We start from the raw sequence: 23,623 nt of genomic DNA on the forward strand, positions 1-23,623 counted from the left end.
CTGTGGTAGTATTTGCTATTACCTATATGATAGATAATTTTTAAAAAAAAAAAAAAAAAACAAACAAGAATCTTTGCATGTGCAGCTCTTCAGGAATTGCTCTGTCTGCTAGGGATTTCCTGATATCTGATAGCTTTGCCCTTGATGAAGATTCCTGCTGTTCCCACAGTGAGGCAGTAACATCAGATCTTCCACCAAGAGCAGCTTTATTCCAGGTACACAGTGCAGCAAAGTACATAAGTGTTAGGCTGGAGGCTTTCTGAAATGTCCCGGGAAGACTGCAGGGATGATAGGTCCATGTGTGCTCTGTCCATTGAGAAAATCTTGTGCTTACCCTTGGGAACATTAATTAGTGGAAGCCTATTAATTAATGGAAACCTATTTCCACTTCTGTGGTGTGAAGGGAACTGTTCATGGTGGCAGGAACCAGTGAAAGGCCTTTCTTGGTCTGCCTTTGTAGCACAGGGTTTGATTCACTTTCTTTGGTCATCAGCACACTTTCACTTTTTGAATGCTCTCCTACCATAGGGGCCTAGGAAACAGTTCTCTCTCCTGCTTTCTTTTGTGATGCTTGGTCTTTGGTACTAAAAGTCTTCAGGGTCACTTGTGGTGGGCAGGAGGCAGGTACATAAGGTTCCAGGGGACTTTTCCAGACCTGGACTGCAAGTATGCAAGGGACTGATGTCATTGATCTGATGGCTTTTGACATTCCTGTGTTTCCAAACCACTCAGCCCTCATATACCTTTGTTCTTAACTTTTTAAAAGAAATCTGTTTACTTGCATCTTACTTCCATATAATCTCCTGATGTTTAGTAGAATAGCTAAATTAACATTAATACCTTTTCGTCAACAGGAACATTAATTCCTTTTTGTCTTCTCGAAGTTTTTAATGAAACTTCTTTGAGAACTATCCCTCCTTCCCACCCAAACAAATTTGCTGGTAATCGTGCACTAGCTTCAAAAGTCACTGAGGAAGACTGACAGGTAGGTTCAATGACAGGACAATTGAGTCAGCCTTGTTTCCTTTGGAAGCTTTGCTAAAAATACGGATGGTGATATAACAACTCTTATGTCCCTTTGTAATGTGCTTCTAATTTCATATAAAAATCTTTAACACATTGACATAGACAAAATACAATGTCAGGCTATTCAGCAAATGTTTGGAGGTGCAAGAGTGATAACTCTAGTAAAGCTGCACGTCTTCATAAACATATTGGTGATTCAGGGCATGAATTAGATGTAAGATGTGGGGTTGGAAATAAATCCACAAGGGCATTTTGCTGAAGATAATGACTCTCCCAGGTTCTTTACTAATAATATACCATCAATCAGCTGATGTTGTATACATTATTCTGATACTCATGCTGGATTTGAATTCTTGAAAATCAGTTTGAAAACATACCACAAAGAATTATGAAAAAAAACACTGACAAGGGAACACCATTATGCCATTGACTAACAAAGACAGATAATTCATGCCCTAATGACAGCCACAGACAAATAAAAGATGGACCATACCCACTGCATCAGCTTATCTCTGTTAAGATGTTTATTAGTGTATTACTTTGTTTTTATTAGCGATCATTTACGCTGCAGGTGCTTTTAAATCAAGGCATTCCATTGCTCTTGGGCAGCTGGCTGGCCAGCAGAAACTGTGATTTGTAGAATTGGTTTGGAATCCATTATTGTTTTCTAAAAAAGAAGAAAAAATAATAAAGAAGTGATAGAAGATAGTAGCTACAATGTATATATTGGTCAAAATTTAAGTGAAACAGTACTCTCATGGCTCACCAAGAACATGATCTCACTATGCCTCAAATATGACTAATGTAAAATAATCCTAATGAAGAATGAATCAAAACACATACTGTGATTTTCAGAAGACTTAAGTATCTGAATTCTGCTGGAAGAGTGAGTATGCAGCATGTCTGATATATCAGGAGCCAAAGTTTGGTTAATTTTTTTAAAAGAGCTGCCATACTGGAGGAAACATATCTGAATATGTATATATCATGAATAATCACCATGATATTTGCTGTCATGGTTAAATAGAAACATGTCAATGGTATAGTGCAGGAATAAAATTAAGCTGCTGATGAGATTTTTTAAAATAAGACCAAATTCACTGGATCAAGCAAAGGCTAACTTGATACCCTGTTTTGAACAAGAAGGTAATAGCACTGACCTAGGCAATGTCCAGGAGTAGGGAAACACATAGAAATACTTCCACAGAATGCTTTCCCATCCTGCCAGAATTTATGCTTCAGAGACTTCTTGAGCAAGCATGATTGTCTACGTGTTTGAGAACCTTCCATTAGCTTGTGTTGAGGCTTTGAGGTTTTTAAAATGCATATTTACTTTTGGTATGCCCACTGTGTGAAGGACCAGTCGTCAGTCTGTTTTGAATCTGCCACTTGCTAGCTTTATTTAATTTCCCCTACTTCTTATACTTGTCTTCCTCATATTACTCTTGATTTTCCAGCTCTGTATCATATTGTTCTTTCAATTTCTCTCTTCCATCTGTGGAAGAACTTATGGAATAAGCAACTTTGATAGCCTGGAGATGCGGTGCTGTGGGAAGCAGTTTGTAATTCTCTGATGTAGGGCTAGATGGCCCAGGAGTGCTGTTATATCTTGCTGGCCATGCTTTCTTCAGCTGCTTCACAAGTAGAATATTACATGTAGCTGAACTCTACTGAAACTGAGAGAGGGCAGGCATAGAAGAAAACTTCTGATACATATTTTTGGTGCAGGTAGAGGTCATTGCGACACTTACCATCATGGTGTTTCAGTGGGGAAATATTCTAAATCCTTTCCCTATCTTGCCACCTCTTTTCTTGTGGCCTCCCAGAGGAATTTATGGTAATATGTTAAGCATAAAACCCAAACACTTCCTCCTTGGCCTGAAAACTCTTGCTGTCACATCCAAGTTGCATGCAAGCTTCTTGTTCTCAGCAGGTGAAGAAAGTTGAGAACACCAGAGCATCCATCCCCAAAATCCAGCTTTTTTTTTTTTTTTTGCTTTGCAGTATTATATTAAAAATAATAATAAAAAAACCCGACAAAACCATGTAGCTAAACATTTTCTTAATCTGTTTTTTTCCAAACTAAAAGTTTCAGAACTGCTATAACAGTAGCTTTGTTGGATTTAAGAATTCTGCTTACCAAGTGATAGAATTCAGACTCCCAAACTGTCTTTATATTTGTTTCTGGAAAATATGTCTCTCTCCCTAAGACATAAGTTTTTTGATGGAGAGTCTGACTGGAGATGAAATCTGGATTTTAAGAGCTGGATTTTTATTCTGTTCTTATCCAGAACTCCATTTCACTCTTAAAGTTCTGTGATATAACATTACTTGTCAAGACCCTGAAATACAAATCTAAACATTCACAAATTTGAGCTACAAGGTCGCTGTTTTTAAAAGCTATATGAAGTCACAGATTTAAATGAAACATGTAGGTGGACTTACCTATACTTCTTCAACTGTGTCTCTGAAATGCCCCAAATATCGGCTGACCATTTATTCTAAGCAGCAGTAACACATTAGTAGAGAGGCTGCTTACCTGTTTTTGAGCAGCACAACTATTTTGCTCCTCCACAAGGCCGTTTTTCAATGCTTTCTCCCTGGCATGGTCTACCACCAGGTTCTGGTGTAGGATTATTACACTGGCGCGTTCGAGTACTTTCTCCATTGATGCAGGTGGACCAGGCACTCCAACAGCTCCAGCCTCCATCAGTAACAACTGGTATTAAGACATCATACTAGTATTAGTCCAACATCTCTCTGTCTTCTGTGCAGTGACAGAAGGATTAATCAGAGCTTTTTACTTGGTACTTTTGAGGGTGGAAAAGGTAGACCATGATTCAGTTCTTACATTCTCAGTTATGGTGACTCTGCAGATCGTTGCGCCCTCCAGCATACATCTTGTTGCACAGATTTGGCTTTTGAAAATGCCCTTGTCAGTGACGCTGCTTAAGAGCCCAGAGGTTTCAACATTTTTGTCACCCTAGGAAGCTGCCTGAATATCAAGTTCTAAGGCCCATTTTGGGCACCTGTGCTTTAAAAATCTGGCCACAGGGAATGAATTTACTGCATTATAAATTTTTTACATCATCAGTTGTGGAACTGCATTCATCTCCCTCTTCCCCTTTGTGGACCAATCTAATATTAAGCTAGCACAGTAATTATGAAATGCGATCATGTGTTAGCAAACATGGTACTTTTGCAAGAAACTAAAGACAAAATAGCTTATGGTGTGGTGAGATTGCTTTTGCCTGAAATTAGCTTACCATTACTGCACGATTCTTCAGTAATGCTCCTGTTTACTTAAATGAACTTGGGGTATCATGCCAAGACACAATGATATATGTGGGACAATGAACTCTAATTTAGAGCGCTCTCTTTATGGAAAGAACCCAGTAACTTGCACTAACTTCCACACCATATGCCCATGAGATTTGACAGCAGTAGGTATAAGGGAGTACTGTGACATCCTTCTGTCCTTATGAAGGCTCATTTTGTCCGGATATTGTTCACAATAACAAATATGCTCATTTTAGTCTATATCTGGAGTATTTACTAACCTTTAATTAATGTAGATTTGGGAATCTGACAAGCAATTCCCTTAAAGTAGCTTGAGCACATGCATGTACAGACTCCATCTACCAGCACAAGTGTGCCTCCATTTTTGCAGGGTTCACATTTGCACACACTGTATTCGGTAATGTAGTCTTCAATTGCTCTTTCCAAATTTTGTTTCTTTAAATATGCATTTCTCATCTTAACTGGAACAAGTGTATGTATTGGAGAAGGCTGTAGAAGAAAAAAGCCCATGCATAACAGACTTTTCCGAAGTTCTGAATCCTTTTGATATACTCATCACTAGAGTAAGCATCTGAAGAAACTGTCAAGATGAAGAAAATACCTGAAAGTTCGTGATAAACTTGGAGTCTCACCTCCATCTTAGAAAAAAAGGTTTCAAACTGTAAGAGCCACAGCTTCAGAGAAGTTGTACTTACCCGTTGCTGTATCACTACTGGAGCATCCACCAAAGACTTAGCCCACTGTATGTAATCCTGTACATCAACCATTTTGGATCCTCGCAGTAACATTTCTTTTATTTTAACTGAAAAGTCAATCTTCCCTCCATCAACCAAGGAAATGACATCATCAATGATAGCGTCATCCTGAAGTTCTGCTGCAGAAAGAAAGAAAGAAGAGAGGATGAAGAAGTGTAACACCCATGCATCTTGAACAACAGTTGTCCTTTTAGGGCAACCAGTCCATCTGTATAAAATGACTGTAGAGAGAAGAATCCTTCATTCACTGGTTGTGGTGGAATACGGTCTTTCTTTGCTCATACCTCTTACATGGGAGGAAATCTTCTATTTTGCGATTAAATTAGAAAACCCTATATCTGAACGGAAAAGAAGGGGTAGGGCAAAATGAGAGACATTATGGAGATCATAGCCATTTGATAACAAGCCAAAGATAATATGAGTAATGCTACAGTATCACCTGAGCTGAACCAGAAAAGGGTAGAAATTGGAATAGGAGGAGCTTCTGCTTCCTAAATGAAACACAAGAACAGAGCACTGAAAATAATTCCCTCTTCTGTGCTCAGTAGTAAATCTCCTTGCCTTTTGCAATTTTTAGGTCATGTGATAAAAGACTCATCTCCAGACACACAAAGGAGCAGAGAGGAACAATGACAGGCAGGGGAACACAAGTAGCCTCATCAGAGAAAGGGAGCCCCTGCCTTGACTCCTCCCAGGCCTGTCCAGGCAGAGTCATTAGTCTTACAGGATGGGTCTGAGGATGAGTCTACAGCAAGATGAGTCAATGGAAAGGCTCTCTGTATGCAAAAAAAAGGCATTTTGGGATTGCACAAACTTAAATACTTAGAGTATATTTAGGGGAGTGCCATTGAAGAGGTAAGGCAGTATCACAGTGGCTTTGGGAGGAACAAGCATGGGAAAATAGAGGGATAAAGACAAAAAGAGGGCTGATTACATAGAGAAAGGTGGCTGATTAGTGAGCTTGTCTGCAATATACTGTCTTTGATCTTTGCAGTCTGTCCTGGCTTACTGTTAGATTCCATTTCTAACTATTTTCCTGGGTGAGAAGACTCTTTGCATGCATGCATGCATGCATGCATGTGTATGGAGATCTGTGTGCCAGCAACTAGAGTTGGATAGTGGCTGATAGGGACCTGGTGTTTGTGCTGCCCGTAACTGGAGCGAGTGAGAATACGTATGTCAGTGTGTGATCCCTAGCAAATACCAAGCCAGACTAGCAGGTGAATAGGGTAAGTATTAAAGTGGCTGTTAGTCGGGCCTAGATATGTATGTGTCTCTAGAGTGAGACAACTGGAGGAGGTGGCTACTGGAGTGACCAGGGGTTCTATGCTAAGTACTGGAGAAGACCTGGTTGGTTGAAAACAGGCCCTGGGGTTGACTGAGACCTGTTTGCATGTGAGTGTGTGTCTGTGTGAGACAACTGGAGACAACAGGATCCAAGGGCAATTGCTGGGTAAACTGAGCACCTAAGGCCAGTTACTGGAAGCATCCATAGTGTGTGTGGGGATGTGTGTGTTGATGTGCATCAGGAGGTCTGTACCAGCAATGGGAGTGGAGCTGTGGGCCTTAGGGTGTTGTATATCCAGGTGTCAGCAACAGGGGAGACTAAGGACCCAGTTGCTGCTTCAGTTGAATGTCTAAGGTCAGCTGCTGGACGGATCTGTATTGGCTATATATGTACACTGAGGAGTGACTGAAATACCTGAGAGTTGTGCTGCCTGGGGAGAACATCTGTTCTAGATGACCCTGCTTGAGCAGGGGGGCTGGACAAGATGGCCTCCAGGGGACCCTTCCAACCTCAGCCGTTCTGTGATTCTGTGACATTTCCCACTGACAGACTTTCACACTGATCAAATGGAGAGGAGAACAGGATGAAGCCATTGGTGCTGTTTATGTTTGCCTGAGTGCTGTGCTTCTGTCTGTATTGATTTGTGTGGCCAGCCATGTGTGTATGTGTTATGTAAGTGTGTTTGTGTGTGTGCCTACTGGGAACACATGCTCAGCCTGGCTTGCAGGAGCCTGGGAGCATGGCAGTACGGCAGCCTCACTTCTACTGGTCTACCAGGTTTGCCCTTTCCCCAAGAGCAGTGACTGTGTTGATTATAAAAGGAGAAGCAATTGGTATCACCTTTCCTTAAGCAAAAGATATAATTTAAAATAAGGATATACTTACAGTTCTCCTTCACTTTAATCTTTTCACATTTACCACCATCAATATTAACATTGGCATGTAAGTCTTTATATGCAATATTGGCATCTAAGTGATAGCCGAGGCATCTTTTCACATCTTCTACAGTGATACCTGGAAGTGGAAATAATTAGGCGATTAGAGGGATTGAATGACCATAAATAATGGGATATGATTATTCTTGGAGAATAAATTTCAGGGCTATTAGAAATGTTTATGGCTTTCTTCTTCCCATTTCTCTTCTGCTTTTTCCTCTTCCATGAAATGAATGTGAAGATGATTGTATTTGAAGTGCCTGCACAGAGGCAGGTGAGATCTACAGTGATTAGGAAAATACCAAAGCCCTCAAAAAACTGATTTCTATTTCCCTTGATCTATCTGAAAGCAGATGTCCCTCAAGGGACCACTCTTTCCATATATTCTGTTGGAATTTTGTCTTTCTCAGCTGCTTATCATTTACTCTTTCTATGTGCTAAATTAGTCAATCCTCTCAATCTCTCCCAACCTCAAACACATTTCTCCACTCCTTTTCCTCATAAAGTTAATTAATGACACTAATCTCTTGCTAGTACTCTGTTCCTGTAAGTTCCAATCCTCCTCTATCCTCTACTGCCTCCAACACCTTCTTTCTGTTTATTAAACTCAAACATATCATCTGGAACTTCACTTTTGTGTTCAGAAAGAATTTGCTTAAGATTGGTACTTAAAAAAAAATCCAGCACCACAATCTCCAGGTGCTGAACAGAGTACTATTGGTATACGTAAGTGACATCTTCGCCCCATGTCCCTTTGCATAGTCTGAACACCTGATAGTAATATTGTTGTTGGTGCTGCATGGAGCAGGTACTTATTTATGAACTCCAAAATCAGCCTGAGAATTGTCTTTTCTAACTTTATTCCAGAATGATCACTTTAATCCATCACAAACCCACATATATCTGAACTGCATATGAGGGAGGAATAAGTTGCTACTTTCCTATCTTAACCAGGGCAAGGAAAATTCCAGTGTGAATGTCAAAGTCTATAAAAACAGTTTCAACACTCTCAAGTGCACCATGTGATTTCTAGGAAGTTCTTAAATTTATTCCTTATTTTTTTGCCACCACCGTACTTTTAGAGTGCTTGTGCCACAAGAGGGTACCAATGAGCAAACTGGATTTAAGGTTTAGGCAGATTTTCTAGGCATTGGGGATCTCTTGTGAATCAGGTCACACCAATTAGTGTTGCTAATATTTTGAAGAGGTTTGTTTAAGATTTTTTTTTTCTAAGTTACAGACATAAAATACAGACTTCAAATAATTCTGGAAGTTACAAAGACTGACTCTCATCTCTGCTGAACTCATGTAATTCTGTAATGTCACCAGTGTGCCACAAGCAGCACACACTGAACTGTGCTGTTCTCAGTAGTGGTCCATATACACCTCTTTTCATGACTGGAGACTTGGTGATAATCTGCATACCATATCGAGGCTGACAGAATGCATACCTATTCGAGACATAGCATAATTATCCAGGACGTACACAAGTTCATATTTTCCTCCTACAGTTCCAGAAACTGCATAGTGAGTTCCATAATCTTCTAGGAATTTAAAATATTCTCCCTTATCATATTCAGCAGGCAGAAAGTTTAGATCATCAAGGAAACTATCTGTGAGACGGACATCACGACTTCGCATTTGGAATCTTCCCAGCTGAATCTTTCCTTTTACATGCAGAAAGGTTTGGTTCTGAATGCAGGGAGAAGAAAACAGATGAGAGTGCCATTCTGGTATGCAGCACAGCAGGAAAATCTGTTCTATTTTACTTATAAAGAAACTGCAGCGCTTTTAAACATGGTATTCAATCTAGCATTTTGGAACAGGGACAACCGTGCTTAATTCAAATTAAAAGTTCTCAAATTTAAACTGAAGAAGCAGCAAGAGATTTAGATCATTTCAGTTCTTCCAGTTTTGCAGAACTCTTCCCTTACTAATTACAGCAAGTCCTTTGTGATCTATTTGACAGCAAGGTCTTCTCGTTAAGTACTATATCTACTGAAAGTGCCTTTCTGACTTTAATAACATTGAAAAGTAATTGCGTATACCTCACCAGATAACAGAAGCTGCCCACTGAGGTCAGCTGGAGTTTTGTCTTTGTTTATAACCAGAGCAGAACTAAGTTCTCTCTTTTTTTTGGATCACTTCTCTGTTATTCTCAGACTGTCAGAAGGAAGGGCACAGCTCCAATTAAAAACAAAAAACCCAAAATAACATCATAAAATGAAAATTAATCAGGAAAAAATCCCTTTGAGGCATTTGACCCATACATACATTCTAACTCTAGGCTTAGTGACCGATATTTTCATAAATTACACTGTGGATGGTTTTATATCATAATCTGAACTAGGACCTAGCTGATGCCTGTAACACATCATAACATCTTGTGAAACAGTTGCACTTAAGACTCTAAGCAAACACATGCCTTCCAAACCCCATTACTATCTGCAGTACTTATGGGACTCTCTTAACCGTAATGCCTAACAGGAGGTATGTAAAAGGGATTTAGCAACTGACCATCACATTAGCTGGCACTGTTTAAAGGATCTTAAACTGCCAACTCAGATGCTGTTTAGGACTGGCAGAAATCTTCAGGCATCTAAATATCTGTGAGGAAATTTTTGTAGGTGCAAATATTCCTGCCATCCAGCATGTACAAAATCCCTTACTCTCCTAGTGTCTCTGGGCTGCTCCTGGCTTTTACTTGCAGGTGAGCCCTGGAGGGTTCTTGACCAGGGACTGCCACTCCACTAATCTGCAGCAAAGTGAGTTTATGGTCATAGACCTCTGCTGGTGACAGGTCACAACTCGTTTTCTGAACTGATCTCCAAGCAAGAATTTGAGGCCAAAATTCCTATCACAAGGCTATGAGCAGCCCGTAATATACCCTGAGTTATAGAACTTGATCTTTCATGTCGGTAGAGATGAATGCTTTGAGATTTAAACGGTCCGTTTCCATCCCAAGAAAACTCATACCAATACAAAGTCAGTGCTGTATGCCAATTTCTCTTTATAGTACAGACCTTTCTCTTCAGCATTCTTTTAATTAATCAGTTATAAAAGTTATCTTAGTTTTCCCTTTTATCCATTTGATCTCCAGAGCTCTGAAGGGATCCTAGACAACAAGGCTGACAAGAAATCTGAAAGATTGAATTAGTAGAGGCAGATATATTCTTCCTTGCATGTGGTGCATTTCAGCACTATGGAGTTGATGTACCTTGTACATGATGGCATGTTGCGACCACAGACTTTGGCGTATATGGTGGGAAGGGGTATATGAACTGGCCAGTTAATTCCACTGGTTGGAACTAGCACCCAGCTGCTGGATTAGGCCATAGTGTCTAGCATGTCTAGTATCACTTTTAGTGGTTTCTGTCTCTCTTTGACCTCAGTAGATGCTAAGGTGGCTTCTTAACTAGTAAATAAAATGGGATAGGGCCTTTGTCTCAAAGGGCAAGTAGAGTGGTATGGCTTGTATGCAACCCCAAAATAGGTTTGCTTTCTCCAGACTGCCTACTGGGAACATTCCTTTCAAACATGCCGCAGAGGACCACAGGATGGGCATTGCTTATGAGAGCACAAGAGCTGGTACAGACCAAAATCATGGCACTGTGCTAGTAAAACTATGGATTATTGTGTGCCAGTGCTAATGCCTGTGCCTGTTAGCCCAGGCTAGTTTATTAATACAGGCATACCTGAATGGCTGAGATCTGACCTTTCAGTTATTCTACATGTCTATTTTGTGTTTACCTAGTGTAGGCCTACTCAGTGGCAATTTTTATCTCAGGACTTTTATCTCAGGACTTGCCCACACTGCACTAGATCAGAGCTGCTCTCTGGCTGAGATGAAATCAGAGATCTTTGTCTCTTTCTAACATCAAGCCCCTGTTGAAGATGAGTGTGTTGCTAGTCAAGGGTTAAGAGTGGGAAAATGAAGCTACGTTTGGTTACCCTTTGGCCACATCTGAAATCTTAACCCGAGTATTGCCAGTATTACATTTTTGTGAATAAATGACAGAAAAGCAGTAGGCAACTAGAATACTTAGAAAGATTAATATTGTGTTATTTTAACACTGTAAATTTTACTGTTTGTAAAATAGTTACTTTAAACCCCTTAGCTTGATTAAACTTACCCTTTCTGTGGAGCTTTTCAGGATAGAACTTAAACTTGAATTCTTGCTATAGTGATATGTGAAATTTCCTTCTGAAGCATGTTTGTTACTTCCCTCAGTAGGTGTGTATTTCACAGACAGGTCAGCATTAAAGTGTTTTTGTTTTTCTATGTAAACTTCTCGTAACATTTTTACACGATCATGGTACAACACAGATGTGAAGGTTTTGTCTGCTTTTGTCTTAGAAAAGATAATGAAAAGGTTATATGAAAAAAACAAAACAAGCAGTAATAGAAAAATCTAGCACTTTAAAGTTGTATGTTTTACATAGCTTAGCAATGTTTTCTTACAGCTCTTTTTTCTTTTAAAAGAAAACAAATGGAAATACCACCCCCTCCACAAACCACCTCATCTGGATCAGCTCAGTCATTCAAAACTAAACAGAAAACTGCAGTGACAATATTTCAGTGAGTGTTAAATCTCAGCATGTAACACTATCAAAGTAATTTATGTGTGTCAACAGTTCATTTACATGTAAGGAGTAGTAGTCTCCAGCTCCTTCCTAGAATGCAGGAAAGATTTGCTAATAGGTCTTGACATCTGAAATGAATCAGAATTATGATTTTGCTTTCTTTTCTTATAGCGGACAATAGCTAATTCAGATTACCTCTTTCAGTGTAGTTTATTTTTGTATACTTTAGCAGAAAGTAGAGTTTTAGTAACTGAAAATGGTTATTCATCCAAATCAAATATGAGCAATGATCTCTGGGTCAGATTTGCTCATTTTGGGCAGGATCTGGTTTAAATTGTCATTGTTCTATGAAGTTCGTAATTACAGTGATAGGTAAAGCATTTGGTAAGCAAAATAGTGCTTTGATTTCTGAAATGCATCTGACATTGATGTTTCTAAGATCATCAACATTTTTGGAGTTCAATCCTCACTGGAAGTCATAGTCTGAATCTCAAAAGCCTATTAGGTATTTTTTCAGTGGTACAGAGAAAGTCATCACTGATAAGAAAACCCAAGCAGGACCAGAGTATCATAATATTATTCCTGCCTTTCTATCAGTGTCTTTTGTGTCTTCCTGAAAAAGTAGCTTGATTGCTGCTCTACCCAGTAGAAGATAGGTATCATATTTGTTTCTGTACATCTCCTGTTCATCTCATCCGCTCATATTGTAAACATTCCAGAAAGATAGTTTCATTTACTAGGCACAGGTGCAGCAATGAACATGTGGGAATTTATCTGGAGCGACTGAGCTTAACTGCTAAAGCAAATGATAACACAACCTGCTTTCCTCTGGACTTTATCAAAAGCTTGATGCTAAAAAGCTGCTGCTGCCTGACTCAAGAGATATGCTGAGTCTTCCAAAAGGATGTCAAGATTCTTTATTCAATTAAACACATCCTAGTTTGCACAGAAGGACTTAGACTTACATCATAAGTGAGAACACCCACGTTCCATGGCTTGCGGTAGTATGTCCGTGTGTTTCCATCACGCACCCTTTCACAAAGACCATTGAAAAAATCATTGTCAAATGGGCTGGCCATTGGTTGCATCCCTAAAACATTGATTCTACAAGAGAAATACAGGAGAGGTTACACTTCAAAAAAGGAAGTGTCAGCACCCATAGCCTCTAGACAATGGTATTGTGACTGCAAAAATCCGATTCTGTAAGAGATGGAAACTGTAGCTGTGGAACTGAATCTTGCTTCATCCGCAGCAGCTTGTCTCATCTCTTGTGGTCCTCTCATCTGTGTAATGGAGATAACAGTACATCTTTTGTAAAGCATTTTAAGGGCAGTGCATGAGAAATAAACAAATAGAAGATAGATATTAAACATCAAACACAGTGAGAATCTTAGGAATAAAAGGAGGTAAAAAACATTTCTTCTTGACCAATGTATTTGTGAGGAAGCATCCTTATAGATTTAAAAGTGACATCTCAACAGCTACTTTTAAGTTGTTTTTTTCGTAACTTATAGTAGTTTGTTTGCTGGTAGGAACTTTGGTATCAAGTGTATACAAGATCCATCAAATCTGCAGAAAGGATATACAGCTATTCCTAGCTTTGTCTTTTCTCCCAGAGTCTGACCTAGTGGAGTAATAGAATTCCCTGGAGCAGAGGAGAGGAAATCTGAACCACTACAAATCCAGAGAAGTGGGCATATCAGCTGTATAGCTCTATACATCTGTGTACCAATGTACAAGAGATATACTTCCAAAAATAACTGCTCCTTGGAGATTCTATATCGGGGTTTTTTTTTGCCTTTCTACATCTGTTTCATAGATTTGGATCTTTTCAGTATTTCCAATATTTATGTCTGATACATGTCCATATACTTATCTGAGTGTAGAAAGTGGTTATCAATTCATCGAAGTTGCCAGGATCACTACTGCACATCTATACAACATGTTCTCATGGAAGATTTTTGGTAATGCATTATAACAGAAATAATAAAGAAGCTACTTCTAAAAATGCCTAACTACTTGGCTCACTTCCCCATGCTACAAGGGCAGCATTTTTGCTCTTGTGCAGTAATACTACTATCAAAATTAAATGAAAAGGATACATCCTTATCATTTAAACACAAGGTGGCGCTGTAGTATACTTTTATTTTAATTTGTTCCAGTTTGGGTAGTTGCCTTCTAACTCTCTTTGTAGATAAACAGTATGTCACACTTTTTTTTTATTATTTATTTGAAAAGAAAGAAATCCAGCAGGGTCTGAGAATAGAAAGATTAATTTTTGACTTAGACTAATGAGGAAAACTCCTGTAAACAACAAAGATGTGGGAAGTGAAGAATGCATACTGGAAAAAAGCTGCAGGCTGAGTGTTGTTGCAGTAAGGCATCCCATTGTATAAGTAAACAAGATACATTTTCTCCCTTTTAGACATGCATGTTAGTAAAGTAATTGGCAATGACTGATTTGTTACGAAACATATCTATATATGTGTAAGCTTTACATTTAAATAGTATTTTAAGTATATTCATGTAACTTATATATATGATTCTCTGTATTAACATAATGATTGATTTACACTGTCTATATAAATATTTCATCCTTCCCAAGTATATAAAATAAAACAGTAGTTAGTTGTTCTTCGAAAAGCTACGTAGCATTTCTGAATACAAATGTGACACACAATTCAGATTCCACTTTTGGGAACGTCAGTGTGCCCCAGTGTTTTCAGCTGGCTTTGGAGACAGTCCTAGACTCTTCACAGGCCCAATAGTACTTTTGCCTTCATTACATACCCTTGCCCTGCAGTCCTGCCAACTTCAGACACATCAATATCATGGTTACGGCATGGTGATCGTGGGTCGGATTCACAGTTATCTTCATCAGAAAAGTCTCCACAGTCATTATCTACATTACACACAAGTCGACGCTTTATACATCGACCTAATCAAAGAATAAAACATCGAATGAATGCATTTTTATTCCAAGATGGACTTTAAATGACACCCCCAGCTACTCTTCATTGAGATCTTCCTCTTTGTGTATTTCTATTATTTTCACAAGGAATTAGAGTCCTACACCCTGCCTCCTTCAAATGAAAAAACAACCCATACTACTATATTTACTTATGAGTTTACTAGGATGGCCAAGAAAAGTAAGTGACAGGAGAACTGCTGTCATTTGCAGAAAGTCATTACTTTCTGTGATTGTTTCTGTATTAATCTTTGACTATTAGTGTTTTTTTTTTTCCCAAATATGTATTAAGAGAATACAGGAAAATATTACTTCAATATCAACAAAGAATTATTTCTAAAGTGTTTAAATTCTTGTTATTTGAACTATATTATTTGGACACTGTAGTGTTCAAAACTATAATGATTTGTGTTCTAAAGCAACAGTGAATTAGTAATTCTCCTGAGGTTGCGTATCACGTGTTTTACAATGACTGATTTTTTTTCTGCAGGGTTTAAAGATGCGGGGTAAATTCAGCCCTAGCATAATAAAACAACATGTGTTGAAATTAACTGCCTTACCTCTAAGTGCCACACAGTGCTTGTGAAGTAGTAGTTAAACACATACTTTCTGATTTTTCTTTCTCTACTTACATTTCACAGTATTTTAGATAAAGAGAACACTGACAACATCTTGGGACCAAAAATTCTTTCCTTTTCTATTTTGACTATTTTTATTACCATTAACATTTCCTGTTTTATTTTCATTTATGTTGAATCTTGAACATTACATTCATCCATAGGCCATGCATGTATCACTTTACAAATTTACATCTTTCTTTGGATCTAGAGGCATTCTGGTCTCCAGCTGGCATCTATCATACCACCTTAGTAAGTAAACCTCCCTATTCATTTTGTTAAAATTCCTTCAGTCCTAGTTTTTCCCAGTGATTTTTCATAAAACATAGTGATTCTCTAGCAGGTGGAGCAGTTATGCTAGAAGAAAGGACACTCAGTGTGATCAGCTTTTAACCATGGAGTAGGAATTACAGGAGAAGAATTTAAACTAGACACAAATTATAATGGGAGATGAGGAATGCACCCCTTCTGAAGCATTGTTCATGCTGTGGTTTTGGCGTTGTGGCTTTGCAATCCACTTGTCTACGCACTGGGGACTTGCTTTAACCCTAGCAATAAGGCACTGCTTCAGGAAATCATCCCCAACTAGAAAAGCACTGAAGCATATCTCTTTTTGTGTATGTATTTTGTCTTCAATGGAAACTGATTTAACTTCTTCACAGAACTAAGTAAAACATGGTTTCCTGAGTTATTGCGTAACTCGCTATGGCACAAAACCAAAACCTACCAGAATTGCATTGAAAGTCAGTACCACAGTCTGCTTCAGGTTCTTCAGGACAAACTTGGCTGGTTTTACAGCTCTGCGTATCTCCTAAGGTCTCCAGGCATGGTGTTCCACCAAACTGTCCAAATCTTTCAATACGTCTAGAGCGAAACTTGAAGGACAAATATCACTATTAACATTGCTTAGAGAGAAAAGAAAGAGAACTACCAGAACTGAAAGATTTCCAGCTGAACTTAAAAATTCTCAAAATGAAGCATCTTTGATGAACTTTTTGGTTGAAAATCCATAGGCACAGCTCATGGTGTATAAAACGTGTACAGGAACATTGAACTAATAATATTGTCTTAGCAAGTGTGTAGAAAGGCTTATTTTTTGCTATTTAGTTTATTTCACTGTTCTCATTATTTTCAATCCAGGGAGGAAATACATCATATATATTTTGTATGCTTTCAAATATTTTATTTTTTTGAAGTCTCGTAAGAACTCCCCTAAGAAAACAAATATCTGCTTTTGACAAAAAATTGCTTTTTATTTAAAAAGGGAAAATGTGTTGAAAAGTAATGTTCTTAATAAAAACATCCACATGGCCAAAACATATAATTTCTATCAACAAAACATTTTGAATGAGAACGCTTGACCAGTTTTGTACATCTGGATGTAGTCTTTTACTCTTACGGCTTCAGATCTGAAATGATTATGGGTTTCATCAAATCACAAACATATAATATTAAGAGTTGCAATCTGATATTTTCCTATAACCAAAAGGCAGAGAGATAATATCCCTTTTGTTGTGGCTTTGGAACAGACCTCCAACTATAGCTTACCCTTTGGTAGGTGCATGGGTCGCAGGGCCCCCACACACTCCAGCTGCTCAGTTTACAATCTATCGGAGATGGAGCATTCAGTTCCCTTGTTCCCCTGTGGAAAGGTTTTTCTGAAGAGCTGTCAAACAAAACATTCCAGTACAGTCCTGGGCAGTACACTAAAATCACATGTGAGTTTGTATTTAAGCCATAGACCAATATTTTGGAAGCATCTTCAAGCTTTTTTCAGCTTCACTTTCATAGCAGTACTTGCTACTTAGATGTATGAACAGCTGCCTAACCTTAAATTCTTCGGTCATTTAAAATTACATTAAGAAAAACTTAGTAAGCTTTTTCCCTTTTTTAGATCTTTGTGCATACTTGTGCTCTTCTGGTTGATCATGTTATTGAAGAGAATCAAACAATAATACACAGAGAACATCTGCAGTTCCCCTATTCAAACAGTGCCTGTGTTCCCCATACTTGAAGCTGAAGACAAAGGCACAGCAGCACATCTCAAATAGACACAGCACTTCAATACATGTCTTTGTGATTTTTTAGCTTATTAACTTTAATGAGGTTGCCCTTAAGCCTAGATAAAAGTTTAAATGCTTTCCTGAGTTGAAAGAAGGCTCATAAATAAAGGTATTATTTGCTAATAGGCTAACTTATATAGTTGGAAAAAAAAGACAAGTGTTTAGCTTTCTAAGTATTGTTCAGCTTGCCACGTTGAATACTTTGCCAGTTAGGCCTATATTGTCTAGAGTGACTCTTCATTTTGGTGCCCAGTTTTAAATACCATGAAACTTCTGGGTCTCAGTAAGTGAAAGGCTATCACTTTGTAGAAATCAAGTTTCTTTAAAGCACTCACAGTTAGACATTAAAAACTGATGCACTATAGGAGGACTTGTTAATTTTAAAAACCAAGGCCAATAGTTTACTGGTGACCTTACCTTTGCAGGTAACAATGCTGGAAAGCAGAGGAATGGAGGAGCATTGATGTGTAACTTGCCCAGTTTGCTCTCTGTAATTTATTCCTATTTGGCCTTATATGCTGAGTATTCATCCACTATGAAGCAGTTCTCTCTCTGCACCTCTTCGGGTTAATGCTATTGCTTCTGCTCTGCAATGTGACCATCTTTGCTGAGCCCAGCTTGTTGGCAGATCTGCAGCTCCCACAATGTGATGTATGGGCTTTCATTGCAGGCAGGGCCCTGCCCTCCACTCTTTGACCCCCTTCCCTCATACAAATATGTCAGGAGTACCTGACATATGCAACCTGATTCCACAAGATTGAGAAATCTGCAATTTGGACAAGGAAGATATACCAGTCGGTTCAGCTTTCTGGTGTCATTTATTGTTTGCTCAGGTTACGTACGTTGTAAGTTGTTATTGAAACACTAAATCAACCTATGTCTCTTTCCAGCTATTGAATCTTAAACCGCTCAGGGATCACAGGGTTGTTGTGAAACCTTTTATACATTCAGCTGACCTCAGCTGGCTCTGATGCCTCAGACTTTCAGCTGTCACACACACCAGCAGCAAACATGCACCACAGATGCCGCTGAAAGTATCTGTATCATGCATTCTCACTGTATTGCCTCCTGCTCCTAAACTCTTTTTGCAGAAGTCTCCTGCAGAAGTCTCTTTGCAGATGTCTCCTGACCTCATGCTAGGGCCTGCAGTAAATGGATCCTTGGCTGAGGATGTTGGTTTTAATATGTGGGATTCTGAAAAAAGGAAACCACAAAAAGCACAAAAATGCCCAATATCTATGGACAGCAGAAATGAGATAAAGAAAGAATTAAGAACTCTCTCCATACAAAAGGGACCTCCCAAACTCTTAGCTGGTAGGGAAGTGTGAAGCTTTGCTGTGTGCCTGGCACCAGGAATTGGGGTACCTGAGAGAGGATGCAGATCCAACCTTGTGAAAAGTCCACTTTACACAGAATTCTCTTTCACAAATTCTCTGGTGGACTCTGAACACCTAAATTAATAACCCACTGGTTAGCAGCTGAAAGTACTGGGAGCCTGGGAGATGTCACTGAATACCTGCCTTGTTCTTGCACATCTCCCTGAGCATCCTTTAGTGATCACTATCAGGAACAGAGTAATGAATGGGCTGTCTCTCTGCTCTGACCCAGAAAGGCTGTGATTAATCATTGTACTTTTAATCTGAGCCTTTTCTTCTACTTTCATACACCAACTTAGGGACCAGCTTTCTTTCTCCGGTGCTCTTAAAGTTTACAGATCCCAAACCAGTCTGCAAGGTGGGTGTATTTCAGATATTGAGTAAGCAGTCATGCTTACATACATCAGAATGATACTTCAGCTTGGGAACAGATACAGATTTTTGAAATTATAATTCCATCTGAAGTTGCGCTGCAGTCACGCTTACCTTGTGTTATATTAAGGCTTATAACCCAAAAATAAGAAAGAAAAAGAAAGAAGTATACTGCATCTCTGCAAAACTTCTACAGAAAAGACTAAGTCCTAGAAGGTAGTTATATAGAAGATGAAGGCACCATGCACAAGTTGCTTCAGGGGAAATGCCACCTGAATATAAAAAAATAAATCTTTACCATGAGAACAATTAAATATTGGAGTAGGTTACCCAGGGAAATGGTAAAATGTCCCTCACTGGAAATACTTAAGACTGCTTAACAGGACCCCTGGATAACCTAATCTAAGGCTCTGCTTTGAACAGACCATTGTACAATATCTCCAGAGGTCCCTTCCAACCTAGACCTTTCAATGTATTCTACAGTTCTATGAAATTCTGGAAAGTTGTCATGTATTTGAAGTTTGATGCAGCCTTCCAGCCTCTTTAAAAACAATTCCTTCGTCTGTAATTAGCTCATCTTGCAAATACTTCAGCAATACTACAATTTACTGAAACTTCATAATAAGCAGGTAATGCTTTGAAAAGTTGCTGTAAAGTATTCTATTAAATATTTTTTCCACCACTCAGCATGACAGTAACATCAACAGAGGGAAGAAATGAAAATCTACTGGTCTGGCAAGAATCAGCTTGTTCCTTCCTGTATCTGCAAAGATGGCGGCATATACGACCTTTCTATCTCCTTACTGATGTAGGACTGTAAACCTCTGAGCAACAACATCTATTCTGACATCTTGGGTTGAAGACTGACAGGTTGTCCTTAAAGATAGTAGGAGTGGGAACCCTTAGACCCTAAACCTTAAGGATATATTGAGGCACCTAATAGGATTTCTAAAGGCAGATGGATATCTTATTCCTAGCAATTATCAGGTATTTAGGTACTGTAGAAGATTACATTGAAATACATTTCTGAACTTTTAAATTATTACCTTAAAAATGCAGCCAAAAGCCCTTGCAGGCAGTAACAATGAACCATGAAGAACAGTGTCTAGAAGTGCCTAAAGAAGCGATCAGACTCAAGCTAGTACAAATCCTAAAGAGTCTCCCAAAGGTTCCTATAAGTCATTATTTTGAGTCTAAAATAAAAACCCCAGGCAGGAAAGGCTGAGTTGAACTTTTAAATGCAAATGAAAGTCTTGCCATCAACTGTCTGCAGACCTGAGCTGATGGTAGTTTTTGAGCTGACTTTCAGGTGGCACAGGTTTTCAAGCAATCCCAACTGAGCAACTTCTGCAAGAATATTGACTGATGTACATGCACGCCAGGCCTCCTCTAGGTTAGCGTACAAGGTTCATATAATTTGCTGCAGATCCAGCTTTAAGGTTTTGGATTTACTTGAGGTTAGAGAAGAAAAAAAAAAAAAAGATACCAGAAAAAGCTCATTGCAAATGACTTTCCTGAACTCTGAAACACCAGCAATGCATTCACTACCCAGATTGATCTGGAAATGCAAAGGGACACATATGGAAAGATCATTTTATTCAACAACATTGTTTAGAAAAAACAAAGATATTTGGAAAATTGGCAGGCTTGTCACCTCCACATTAAACCTGGGGAGAAAGGGTTACTGAAAAACTGTGCTGAAATAGGAAATACTGTCACACAATTTAAATGTGAGATGATGCAAAAACAGTTCAGCTACTGAAGAATGTAGGCAGCACTTGGGAGCAAGAACTTCAGAGACAAACATGGAAATTGAAATAACTTCTCTGCTATCCATTATTGGGGAGGTCTGAGGGACAGAAGAGTGCTCTTCAGAAAGGAAAGTAATTTCACAATCAGTACACAAAATTGCTTACACATTGTCTTGGATTGCACAATACACTCTGCCTGCCCTCAGGCCACGCAGCTTTGGTGATTTGTTGTTGATCCATACTTCAAAATACAGACCTGTTCAGTTCATCAGTTACAAAACTGATGACTCAAGAAAAAGTCTTGGTTTGACAATTAGCACTGACCAAGAGAGATGACATGGCTTTCTTGAATTTGGAGACACGATAGCATCACATGAGGGCATAATTTTGCCAGCTGTAGTTGCTAGCACCATCCTGAAGCTGCACACTCTTTGGTATGATGTCAAGTCAAGCTGCTGGCCCACATTGCCTGCTATAAACTACCTGTAATAATCATATCTTCTAGCTGGACTGTTTCTAACTGAATATATCAAACCTATGCTGTAATTGGATCTGAATGACAAAATAATAACCATCATCAAAACATAAAAAGAGAGGGGAAGCAGCAATCCTTATAGTTTTGAAGGCTCTCTTCAAAGTCTGTTCAGGTATTTCAAGCAATAATAGCAGCAGCCACCCTCAGGCCTAGACAGATTCACAAGGGGCAATACTTGGTTGTTCAGATAGTATTCACATGTCACCACAAAATGCTTCACATACTGCAATTTAAGTCTTAAAGCAGATGGATCCCAGTTTATTCTTTACATATACATATCTGTTATGAGACTCACATTCTTTCACCATTTAGTACTGACCATTCTTATAAATTACATATATACTAGGCAGCTCTATTTCTGTTTTTTTTCACATGATATTTTTGTAGGGACTAAGCCTTTAGTTCTCCTTCCAGTGATACTTACAGTGAAAAAACAAAGGCTATATTTCCAAAGAATTAGAAATAGGCAGTCTAGGAGACTTTAAATAGAAGTACTGTCAGCATAAAATTATGCATCTTCAGAAAGAAACAGATTGAGATTAATTATATTTTCATACCTAGCATGCAACAGAAAACAGTTGCCTGAGCTTCTCCCTCCCTGCAAGAACATGGCTTCAACAGCTATCTGTCACCTTTATTGTTTCACATACATCCAAAATAAATGGATAAACCATTTCTATTTGACTCCTTGAAACACAGCAAGAAGTAGTTTCCTTTTTTATTGGATATCTCCTCAAGCTACCATTAGAAATGTCTGCATTGGAGGTTTATGCTCTGTGTTGAAGAAACAAAAGAGTATAGACGTCTGCAAAAGACCAAGGACACTTACCTTCTGCTTTCCCCCAAAAGTGAGGCAGCCACCTCTAAATTGCATAGTATGGATATAAGCTGCAGCATAACATGCATGCTTCTCATTTTGTAGCTGAATAGACAAGAATTGCCATGACTGAATTTGTAATTTCTTTATTTGTCCCTTTTGTTATTTATTACCAAGAGAACAAACAAAAAGCAGTGCTTACTGAAGAATGCCAGTTACTGGCCAAAACTGACTTACGGTAAGTGCTCTAAAGTCCACTTCTCAGAAAATTCCACTTTTTCCTGCATGGAGACTAGGAAATAGTGTAAAGTAGTTTCAAAATTAAAAACAAACCATTTTTATTTACTAGTACCTTTTAAAGATGGGAAAGACATTTTCTATTTAATTAGAGAACAGTTAACTGCCTAGTAAAAAGCTATCATAGCAGTGACTCATGTAAGGAACAAATAGTTTTTAAAGCAGAGCTGTTTACAAGAACAAGTTCAGCGTCTAATATCTTTGGAATCCTCATTTGGAGTATTGAAGGAATAAAGTCCCAAGATTCCTTTTTCTTCCTCCCCCAGCCAATATAAAAGAACAACCCACAATTTTTTGTTGTTTGGAAGGTGCCTAAAACTCTTCTGGCTTTTACTCTGTCACCAAAACCCAAACCACAAGCTAGCTCTTAGAAGGGAATTCCTATTCAGTAGTTTGCTGTAATCCAGATTTAAGGTATCATGTGTTGGACACAGTCACAAGACAGAAGTTACTCATAAATAACCTGCTGTTTAGCAGTGAAGAATTAAGTATCTGGATGCAAGCTTAAAATAATCTAATATAAGGATATTCCAAACTACCATGGATGAGTAAAAAAAACTCTTAATATTTTTCTCCTCCTCCCTTTTTGTGGCAGGGAGGGGGGAAGGGTGTGGAATAGGACAGGCAATTTTTTTCAACCTTTAATCTCTAGGATTCTTTAGTAATCCTCTAGTTCATTTAGAGGAACTTAAATCTGATGCATCCTCAGTCTAGCTTGGTGAGCCCAGTTGCATTAAACTCATTTCATAAGCAAGAATGCAAGACACAAACACTTGTGATATTGTATTGTTTTATCATACCTGCTTCAGTTGATGCTATATACAGCACTACAGTTCATGGTTCTTTAAGACAGAGGCTAAATCAGAGTAAACAGCTATTTAAACTAAGCTAGCAGATCAGCAAGCATCTTTGGCCAACTTGTAAGAGGTCCTGCTAACT

General features: G+C 38.6%; 1 protein-coding gene across 1 annotated transcript; it reads right to left on the reverse strand.

The window, feature by feature from the left end:
- Positions 1-3,584: 3,584 nt before the first annotated feature.
- C9 (complement C9) lies at positions 3,585-22,485 on the reverse strand (the record flags this gene model as incomplete). The annotated part of the gene is made up of 11 exons (XM_082337439.1): positions 3,585-3,745; positions 4,587-4,815; positions 5,022-5,200; positions 7,255-7,383; positions 8,756-8,996; positions 11,438-11,656; positions 12,854-12,992; positions 14,679-14,826; positions 16,201-16,348; positions 17,022-17,139; positions 22,400-22,485. 11 exons carry the CDS (start codon positions 22,483-22,485, stop codon positions 3,585-3,587), a joined length of 1,797 nt encoding a protein of 598 aa, XP_082193565.1.
- Between the last annotated feature and the right edge of the window lie 1,138 nt (positions 22,486-23,623).

Source organism: Platalea leucorodia (genome assembly GCF_965183815.1).
Source record: "Platalea leucorodia genome assembly, chromosome: Z".
Lineage (NCBI taxonomy): Eukaryota > Metazoa > Chordata > Aves > Pelecaniformes > Threskiornithidae > Platalea > Platalea leucorodia.